At 43.7% G+C, this 10,850-nt stretch overlaps 1 protein-coding gene across 1 annotated transcript; it reads left to right on the top strand.

Annotated features, from left to right (window-relative positions):
* Window positions 1-1,305: 1,305 nt before the first annotated feature.
* Window positions 1,306-3,244, top strand: LOC146679912 (E3 SUMO-protein ligase ZBED1-like). Its single transcript, XM_085449111.1, has 2 exons — window positions 1,306-2,538; window positions 2,834-3,244. Exons 1-2 carry the CDS (start codon window positions 1,466-1,468, stop codon window positions 3,213-3,215), a joined length of 1,455 nt encoding a protein of 484 aa, XP_085305237.1. The 5' UTR covers window positions 1,306-1,465; the 3' UTR covers window positions 3,216-3,244.
* The last annotated feature ends 7,606 nt before the right edge of the window (window positions 3,245-10,850 follow it).

Here is a 10,850-nt window from a genome sequence, read left to right as displayed (position 1 = left end):
AAATCAGCTGTGTTGGTTCGAGGACACATCTAAAACCTGCAGGGACACCGGCCCTCGTGGACTGAGATTGCCCACCCACCCCCAACCGGTCGCAGCAGATGGCCGCCCCTTCTTGAGCCTGGTTCTGCCGGAGGTTTCTTCCTAAAGGGAGTTTTTCCTCCCCACTGTCGCCCAGTGCTTGCTCAAAGGGGATCATTGGATTGTTGGGGTTTTCTGGCTTTTACTGTAGTGTTTTTACCTTACAGTATAAAGCAGCTTGAGGAGACTGTTGTTTTGCCATGATGCAATATAGCAGGGCTGCCCAATCCCAGTCCTCGAGAGCTACTATCCTGCAGCTTTTAGATGCATCCCTACTCCAACACAGCTGAATCAAATGAATGGCTTGTTATCAGGCCTTTGCCAAACACGATGGCATGCTGAAGAGGTAATCAAACCATTTGATTCAGCTGTGTTGGAGTAGGGATGCATCTAAAAGCTGCAGGACGGTAGCTCTCGAGGACCGGGATTGGGCACCCCTGCAATATAGTATTAAATATGACTACATTTTAAAAACATCTATTATAGCATCAAAGTAAAACAAAAAAACTAAATGAAATGAATCAAAATGTCTAATCTGGCAAAACAAGAAAAGAAAAAAGGTTTCACCTTTAAATAAAAATCCAAATCACAAACACATTCTGATTTTTGTTGTGTGTGTTTTTTTGTGTGTGTTGTCACGTATAAAATCGTTGCACTCTGTCTCGGTGTCTGCCCGGCCGGCTCCGCAAGGCTACATATGTTTATTGTGTTGCTGCTTTCTTCCACTCGTCATTCTGCCTGGGCGGAGCTCAGGCCCACGCACCTGTCTGCAATTACGCTGCAACGTGTCCTGTCTGTATGGAGACTGAGAGCTGCCAGAGTAATAATGTAGATACAGGCCTCTTTCTCCTTCTGCTGCTGTTCATGCTTTTATTCCATTGATGTTGCTATCATTTGTAAATATATTTATTTGCTCTTATTTTATCAATTTACTGTCGTTCATGTATTTAATCTTCTTTGTATTTAAATATGATTTTTTTTTTAAGTAATGCCGCGAGATGGACAGTTAAATAAAGGTTTCATTGAATTAAAAAAAAGATTTAAAGATGACTGGTGGCGGAAGCAGAGCACAGACTGTCTGTGAGAATCTATCGCCATCGTGTGGTGCAGAGATATATTGCCATTGAATTTAGACAACGAAAGCTTGGCTCACAGAGCAGCTGCAACACGAACAAAAAACATTAAATAGCAACATGATATATTATATTATATTATATTATATTATATTATATTATATTATATTATATTTATAGCTGTCGAAATTAACGCGTTAATTGCGATAATTAAATTTTGGAATTAATTACGTTAGAATATTTAACTATTTAGCGCAACACGCAGATAAGTCGCTCCCATAATTCCACTTGATTTGTTTACCGCGCCACTGAAAATGGAGAAGCAGGAAGCGGATGGCCTTCTGGATGGGGAATTTAAATACAAGAAGAACATAGATGGGACAATAAACAAACGCGTTGTAATTTGCACTCACTGTAGTAAAGAGTTTCAATTTCACCGTTCAAATTCGACCTTAAAATACCACCTTAATGCCAAACACGCGTTTGTCGGGGCAGCAGCTTCACCCGGCCTGCGTCAGACCACTCTTAGTGAACGCAGGCCACTCGGTAAGTCTTCTTTGGACAAACTGACCGACAATATAGCCAAATGGATAGCAAAGGACTGCAGACCGCTAAGCATTGTGGAGGACAAGGGCTTTGCGGATGTTTTAAAGGTTGCATCTCAGGACGCGTCCTACAAGCCCCCAGCGAGAAGCACAATAACAATTCGAATCCACGAACTGTATGAAACGGAGAAAAAGAAAAAAGAAGAGGCTTTAGTTCACACAGAATGCGTGGCTCTGACAGGAGACCACTGGACATCATTGAGTAATGACAATTACCTGGGAGTTACTGCGCATTTAATCACTGAAGCCTGGGGTCTGACATCCTTTGCGCTGACTATAATGAAAACGGAAGAGCGGCACTTTGCGGAGGCTTGTGCAGAGCAGTTCCAGACTGTTGCTCGCAGGTGGAGAATTGAGGAGAAGGTGACAACAGTAGGCACGGACAGTGCGCGCAATATGATCGCCGCGGCTCGCATCATGCCATTCAATCACATGCCGTGTACCGCGCACATTCTACAGAGATGCATCACAGTGAGTCTCGCAGACAGTGGCTTTGTCACTGCGCTGGCCAAATGCCGCAAAATTGTTGGCCATTTTAAGCACAGCCCAGCAAACACAGCAGAGCTGAACGCAGAGCAGGTGTCACTGGGGCGCAAGCAGGAGCCGTTGGCCCAGGACGTGCCTACGCGCTGGAACTCCACGCTGGAGATGGTGAAGCGCTTGATCCGCAACCAAACTGCAGTAACCGCGACTCTGGATAAACAAAAGCATAAACTTGTCCTCCTGACGCCTCCAGAGTGGGACAAACTCCAGAGACTGGAGACACTTCTAGAGCCCTGCAGGTGAGCCTGTCATTGTGACCATAATTGTAGGTTTAGATTAAATGTATCAAACATACATCTTAAATCAGTTTTGTTATTATGAAAATGTCTTATTTAAAAAATAAATGAAATCAAATATTTTATTAATATTACCTAGTATTAAAAAGCTTTTTTAAATTTGCTGTCTTATCTCTCTCTCTCTCTCTGTGTGTGTGTGTGTGTGTGTGTGTGTGTGTGTGTGTGTGTGTGTGTGTGTGTGTGTGTGTGTGTGTGTGTGTGTGTGTGTGTGTGTGTGTGTGTGTGTATTCCACTGCAGATATGTGACTGAACTGCTGGGAGGAGAGGCCTACGTCTCCTGCTCTGTAGTTCTACCAGCCTTCTGCCACCTGCGCCGTGTCATGGAAGTAACTGATGAGGACCCTGCATATGTGGTGAGGTTTAAAGAGAAGTTTAAGGAAGACCTTGCTTCCCGCCAGGAACATACCAACTATGCATGGCTCCAGATCGCAACTGCACTGGACCCACGTTTTAAAGACCTACGCAGTGTGCCCAAGACTGACAGAGAAGCAGTGTGGACCACACTGGCAGGCATGCTGCATGAAGACTCTCCTAGAAGATCACACACTGCAGAAGAAGGTCCAGCCAAGAAGACTGCAACCCCCCCCCCACTGTGCTTTGCCCTGATATCTGCAGTGTGAGGTTGGATCGCTCATTCTCATCCTCACACTGATGCCACTTATTTCGGTCTTTGTTTGACATAAAAGGGCATATTTGTCACTTTATTGCAACTATATTTGCACTCTTGAGCTCCTTCATTCACTGACTGATCATAAAGTTATTACTTGCGTTATGTATTCATCCGTTTGAACATAATTAATGAAGCCACATGTAATCACTAAAATTTGTATTTTGGGTACAATAAGAGAGTTTCAGATGGAATGCTGTTTTGTTTTGTTTAAATTTCACCAACTTGCTGATGCCCACGGTTGTGAGTGCGGCTTCTTGCTGTACATGGGTGGATGGTTGTAAATCACATCACAGATGCCAAAAACCTCTCAAACCAAGCCCCCTTGCCGGTGATGCTGTGCGCAACCTCGTGACGGAGTCAAGCATATTCAAAACACCCCCTCACCTCCCGTGTCAAACTCAAATGTCAGCCTATTTCATGTGTCACTTTTGGAGCAGTTGCCATCCCGACGAGCCATGGAGAAGTTCGTGTTTGTGTTATTTTACTTATTTGGTGTTCTGGTGTGTTTGGGCACCGGTCAGCACCATCGTGTTGAGCACGTGTTGGACCGTGGACACACCGGATTCAGTGGGAGAATAACGGTCAGGTGTACAGTTTACTGAGCACTGGGACTCAGTATCGTTTACCAGCACAGACACGGAGACGCGCTCAGCTTCTATTGAGAGCAAACAACCAAGTGAACCCTCCGGCTGCGTCCAGTAGACGAGACACACCGTCTGGGCCGGGAGCTTTCCGAGCATTCAGACTCTTAAACTGCTTCCTCGCATCTGCTTCATGAATATGAAGGGTTGTGGTGGGAGGAGGTGGTGTGAAATCCTCTTTTGTGTGGGGTGAGGAGGGGGGTGTTGTAAAAGTCCCCAAGAGCAATGATGAGAGAGTCCGGGAATGTCCGCTCCATGTGCAGTATCTGCTCCGCGAGTGCGCACTGAGCTGCCTGCGCATCCGCATCTGGCGGGATGTAAACAGCGGCCAAGATGAATGAAGCAAACTCCCGCGGAGAATAAAACGGTTTGCAGTGAATAAAAAGGTATTCCAGAGAGGAAGAGCAGTGCTGAGCAATCACTGTTACATCTGTGCACCAGCCACTATTAATGTAGAAGCAGACACGTCCACCTGTGGTCTTACCAGAGAGAGAGGCCTGCCGGTCCGCGCGCAGCAGATGAAAGCCCTCCAGCTTGAGCGCGCTGTCCGGGATGTCCTCACAGAGCCACGACTCCGTAAAACACAAGACACAGGAGGAGGCAACGTCTCTGTTCATGCTTCTCATCAGGGCCAGCTCGTCCATCTCATTCCTGAGTGAGCGTACGTTGGAAAGGAAGATCCCAGGAAGAGCAGTTCGCAGTCCGCGTCTCCTCAGACGCACGAGTGCGCCGGCTCGCTTTCCTCGCTTTCGGCGTCTCACTTTCCTGATCAGAGTCTGCAGTAAATCTGCCGCAGATGCGACAAATATTGGAAGTAAATCCACAGGTGTTGTAGTCCTGTAGTTAAGAAGCTCTTCTCTAGTGTAAGAATATCCAGAGGAGTGCCCAGACACAGAAGTTATGCACAAAAACAAAACAGAAGTAACGCACTGAAGCACCGGGGCATCCATACGCGGCGGCGCCATCTTGGAACAAGGGACTTGTCTTTGAAAGGTAGAGTGTTAATTACTAAAGCTGAAGGGATATCCCGATGAACATATGCTGCTCTCTCCTTACATCTGGATAAGAAAAGTAGTAAAGATATTGACCGTATGCTCTTTAATTTTATATGGAAAAACCGTACGCACTATATTAGAAAAACTGTTGTGATGAATAAGTACGAATCAGGTGGGCTTAACGTCTTAGACTTTTCTACTTTAAATAACACTTTCAAAATTAATTGGGCCAAACATTTTCTTAAAACCCTACCTCTATCTGGAACTTTATACCATACCACATTTTCTCTCGTTTTGGTGGCTTTACTTTTATTTGAAATTGTAATTACAATGTTGAGAAAGTCCCTGTAAAGCTTTCATCCTTCCATAAGCAGGTCCTCTTAGCGTGGACCCTCATTTATAAACACAACTTCTCACCTCACAAATACCTTATCTGGAACAACAGAGATATTTTATAGAAAAATAAATCACTTTTCCTGGAAACTTGGCTCCAAAATGGGATCCTATTGGTGGCTCAGCTGGTTAGTAAAGAGGGACAACTACTTACTTACAACGACTTTATTGCACTATATAATTTTCCAATCAGTGTTCCAGATATCAAGCGGAAGACAGTCTGGATGGTCCCCCATAAATATTTGATTGTAAATAAGGTGAAAGAAGTCTCTTTTAAAATTCGACATACATGTTATCCAGCCAGTCACTACATGGTCAAATTTAAAAGGGACATAAATACTAATTGTACTTTCTGTGGGGATCATCCAGAAACGGTGACACATCTTTTTTGGTACTGTTCTTTTACACAGAGATTCTGGAAGGAATTTAGCAGCTTTGTTATTGTCCATATTTTAAGGGAGTTTTCTTTACGATGGGAAAATGTTTTATTCTGTTTCTTTAAGTTCCCCAAGAAGTATGAGAAATGTTTTTTATGATAAATTTCTTAATACTTTTAGCTAAATTTTTTATCCATAAATGTAAGTTTACTAACAAAACACCATATTTCTGTCATTATTTTAAGGATGTGCACATGCACATACAATCAATATCAGACTGCACCAACAAAAAGGCTCTCACAACAATATATGTATGTGAATTTTTGCGTGTATTCTTATAATTGTTACCTTTTTCTTTCACCCTTGGCTTTTTGTGTTCATGTTCTGTTGTATACTTCATCTGTTCGTATGTTGTATACTCATTGTTTGTTAAATAAAGTTTTAAAAAAAAGACACGCTTTGTTTAGACCCCCAAAATCCTTTCCACGCCCACCCCCGTGACATCACGCTCCAAAGCCCTGTTACGTCACAGAACGTGGTGATGTCATAGTGACAGTCCTTTCATCCTTTGATGTTCAAGTCTATAAATAGAGGACAGCTGTCAAAGGGAATTCATTAAGCTATCGTTTTGTTGGAGTGATACAGCACATAAAAAAGCAGAAATGAGTTCGAAAGCTAACAAAGACAGAAATGTTAATTTCTCGAAAACAATGGTTAAAAAAAGTGAAAAAGAAAAAGAAACATATGCCAGACAGTTCGAGCAAAGACTGCAGCCAATGATCGACGAGGTTGAAAAGCTCAAAACTGAGCTTGACTACTTCAAAAACCTGCATACAGTCAATAAGAAACGGATCGAGGATCTAACAAAAGAAAACAATGAACTTTTGCAGAATAATAAGCTGCTGGGTTCGGTCTTGGATGACAGGACAAACATCGCAGACAGGTTGGACTCGATAAAAGATGACCACGAAGCTCTGGTAAAGTTCCGCGCAGAGACGGAGAAAACTCTGGCTGAGCTTAAAGAAAAACACGAGGACGAAGTCCAAGTCCTGCAAGGACTGCTGGAAACAGAGAAAGAAAAGGTGGCACGTCAGCAATTTCACAACAGCCAAGTTGTTGAATTATTATTGAAACGCCACAAAGAGGAAAAAAATAAGATGCAGCAGTTTTACCAGGAAAATACTAAAAAACTGGAAAACAAAGCAAATGCTGCAGACAGGAAGTTAGAAGAGGTGATCAACATGTATGACTCCAAAATAGAAAAGCTGCAGACGGCAGTAAAAAATAGTAGAGGTGTGACCGTCAATGCGGTTAAGGAACGCGAGGAAGAACGTCAATCCTCGCAGTGTTGGATTGACGGTGTTTTGTGGCATAATACACAGTTACAAGACGAAAATGAATTTATGGTTAAAAACATGAAAGAATTAACAGAGGAGAAAGGTCAAATGGGCAAAGTGATAGACGACCAAAAGGCCCAGAATATGGCGATCAAGCAGAAATGCCAGAGTAATATTAGAGCTCTGGCCTTGGAAAAGAAAATGAAGGCTATGCTTGAAGACGAAGTTGATTCTTTGAAAAAGAAAATTGAAGACGTCAAAAAGGCCCTAAGCACAGAGCAGGAAAACCACAGAAAGACAGCAGTGGACCGGCACAAAGTAAAAGCGGCACACAATCAGGCACTGGCTGAAAAGGTGGCGCTGGAAGAGAAACTGCGCTCCACAAAAAAGCAACGGGAAAGATTTATATCCAAAGTGAATTGGCTGGAGAAGAAAGAGCGCTACTTCCAAGAGGAATTGTGCCAGTGCGTTTTGTCCTTTGAAAAGGCATTTCCACATGAAGGTCACTTGAGAGGAAAAGAAAAGGTGGAATTTAGGGATATGTTCCACTACTTGAAAAAGAAATACGTAGACGGAGTGGAAGGCACCCCCTTTGTTGGAACAACGGAGTTTCTTGAAAAACAGCTGAACTGTCTACGTATCAGATGCAAGGATCTAGATGCAGCTTTACTAGCTAAAACACGGGAGCTGGAATCATTTAAAAAGCAGTACAATGACATGGTAAAGTCTTCCGAGTACGCTTTATTCCGACAAAGAGAGGAGCTCATTGGACCAGTGAACCAGATTATCCAAAAGGCTGCCAATGAAGAAAAAGAGAGAGGTCATCTAAAATCTAGAGTGAAAGACGCTCAACTCCAGCTTAAATTAGAAAAACAGAAAGGACAAAAGCTGGCATCGTTGGACCATAGAAGCATGATGGGGAGATGTTCTGAGGAGACTCCGTCTCAGATTAATCCTCGTCCACTTCCAGGGAAAACTACATTTATTCAGGTACGTCCAAGACACCCTGGCAGAAGTGCAGGTATGGCTTCCCCAGTGAATCCTCCTGTAGAGTCTCCATCAACACCACCTTTCCTCAATTCTGATGATGGATTACCACCAGTTGATTGTTAAAAATTAACTGCTAAAATAGGCCATTAGAAGTATACTTCATCTTGTCTCCCTATATCATGGGTGGGCATTCTCAGTCCACGAGGGCCGGTGTCCCTGCAGGTTTTAGATCTCACCTTGGCTCAACACACCTGAATCACATGATTAGTTCGTTACCAGGCCTCTGGAGAACTTCAGGACATGTTGAGGAGCTAATTTAGCCGTTTAAATCAGCTGTGTTGGTTCGAGGACACATCTAAAACCTGCAGGGACACCGGCCCTCGTGGACTGAGATTGCCCACCCACCCCCAACCGGTCGCAGCAGATGGCCGCCCCTTCTTGAGCCTGGTTCTGCCGGAGGTTTCTTCCTAAAGGGAGTTTTTCCTCCCCACTGTCGCCCAGTGCTTGCTCAAAGGGGATCATTGGATTGTTGGGGTTTTCTGGCTTTTACTGTAGTGTTTTTACCTTACAGTATAAAGCAGCTTGAGGAGACTGTTGTTTTGCCATGATGCAATATAGCAGGGCTGCCCAATCCCAGTCCTCGAGAGCTACTATCCTGCAGCTTTTAGATGCATCCCTACTCCAACACAGCTGAATCAAATGAATGGCTTGTTATCAGGCCTTTGCCAAACACGATGGCATGCTGAAGAGGTAATCAAACCATTTGATTCAGCTGTGTTGGAGTAGGGATGCATCTAAAAGCTGCAGGACGGTAGCTCTCGAGGACCGGGATTGGGCACCCCTGCAATATAGTATTAAATATGACTACATTTTAAAAACATCTATTATAGCATCAAAGTAAAACAAAAAAACTAAATGAAATGAATCAAAATGTCTAATCTGGCAAAACAAGAAAAGAAAAAAGGTTTCACCTTTAAATAAAAATCCAAATCACAAACACATTCTGATTTTTGTTGTGTGTGTTTTTTTGTGTGTGTTGTCACGTATAAAATCGTTGCACTCTGTCTCGGTGTCTGCCCGGCCGGCTCCGCAAGGCTACATATGTTTATTGTGTTGCTGCTTTCTTCCACTCGTCATTCTGCCTGGGCGGAGCTCAGGCCCACGCACCTGTCTGCAATTACGCTGCAACGTGTCCTGTCTGTATGGAGACTGAGAGCTGCCAGAGTAATAATGTAGATACAGGCCTCTTTCTCCTTCTGCTGCTGTTCATGCTTTTATTCCATTGATGTTGCTATCATTTGTAAATATATTTATTTGCTCTTATTTTATCAATTTACTGTCGTTCATGTATTTAATCTTCTTTGTATTTAAATATGATTTTTTTTTTAAGTAATGCCGCGAGATGGACAGTTAAATAAAGGTTTCATTGAATTAAAAAAAAGATTTAAAGATGACTGGTGGCGGAAGCAGAGCACAGACTGTCTGTGAGAATCTATCGCCATCGTGTGGTGCAGAGATATATTGCCATTGAATTTAGACAACGAAAGCTTGGCTCACAGAGCAGCTGCAACACGAACAAAAAACATTAAATAGCAACATGATATATTATATTATATTATATTATATTATATTATATTATATTTATAGCTGTCGAAATTAACGCGTTAATTGCGATAATTAAATTTTGGAATTAATTACGTTAGAATATTTAACTATTTAGCGCAACACGCAGATAAGTCGCTCCCATAATTCCACTTGATTTGTTTACCGCGCCACTGAAAATGGAGAAGCAGGAAGCGGATGGCCTTCTGGATGGGGAATTTAAATACAAGAAGAACATAGATGGGACAATAAACAAACGCGTTGTAATTTGCACTCACTGTAGTAAAGAGTTTCAATTTCACCGTTCAAATTCGACCTTAAAATACCACCTTAATGCCAAACACGCGTTTGTCGGGGCAGCAGCTTCACCCGGCCTGCGTCAGACCACTCTTAGTGAACGCAGGCCACTCGGTAAGTCTTCTTTGGACAAACTGACCGACAATATAGCCAAATGGATAGCAAAGGACTGCAGACCGCTAAGCATTGTGGAGGACAAGGGCTTTGCGGATGTTTTAAAGGTTGCATCTCAGGACGCGTCCTACAAGCCCCCAGCGAGAAGCACAATAACAATTCGAATCCACGAACTGTATGAAACGGAGAAAAAGAAAAAAGAAGAGGCTTTAGTTCACACAGAATGCGTGGCTCTGACAGGAGACCACTGGACATCATTGAGTAATGACAATTACCTGGGAGTTACTGCGCATTTAATCACTGAAGCCTGGGGTCTGACATCCTTTGCGCTGACTATAATGAAAACGGAAGAGCGGCACTTTGCGGAGGCTTGTGCAGAGCAGTTCCAGACTGTTGCTCGCAGGTGGAGAATTGAGGAGAAGGTGACAACAGTAGGCACGGACAGTGCGCGCAATATGATCGCCGCGGCTCGCATCATGCCATTCAATCACATGCCGTGTACCGCGCACATTCTACAGAGATGCATCACAGTGAGTCTCGCAGACAGTGGCTTTGTCACTGCGCTGGCCAAATGCCGCAAAATTGTTGGCCATTTTAAGCACAGCCCAGCAAACACAGCAGAGCTGAACGCAGAGCAGGTGTCACTGGGGCGCAAGCAGGAGCCGTTGGCCCAGGACGTGCCTACGCGCTGGAACTCCACGCTGGAGATGGTGAAGCGCTTGATCCGCAACCAAACTGCAGTAACCGCGACTCTGGATAAACAAAAGCATAAACTTGTCCTCCTGACGCCTCCAGAGTGGGACAAACTCCAGAGACTGGAGACACTTCTAGAGCCCTGC

Source organism: Copadichromis virginalis, linkage group LG23, assembly GCF_057382275.1.
Source record: "Copadichromis virginalis isolate Kocher_CV1m ecotype Utaka linkage group LG23, C_Virginalis_male_GT1.1, whole genome shotgun sequence".
NCBI lineage: Eukaryota > Metazoa > Chordata > Actinopteri > Cichliformes > Cichlidae > Copadichromis > Copadichromis virginalis.
The sequence above is the reverse complement of the archived record's forward strand: the minus strand, read 5'-3'. Positions and strand labels throughout refer to the sequence as shown.

Bases quoted from the DNA above. Each gene is read 5' to 3' on its own strand.
- LOC146679912 (XM_085449111.1), top strand. From the start codon at position 1,466: ATGGAGAAGCAGGAAGCGGATGGCCTTCTGGATGGGGAATTTAAATAC. The intron at 2,539-2,833 runs GTGAGCCTGTCA...ATTCCACTGCAG, and splicing joins ACACTTCTAGAGCCCTGCAG to ATATGTGACTGAACTGCTGG.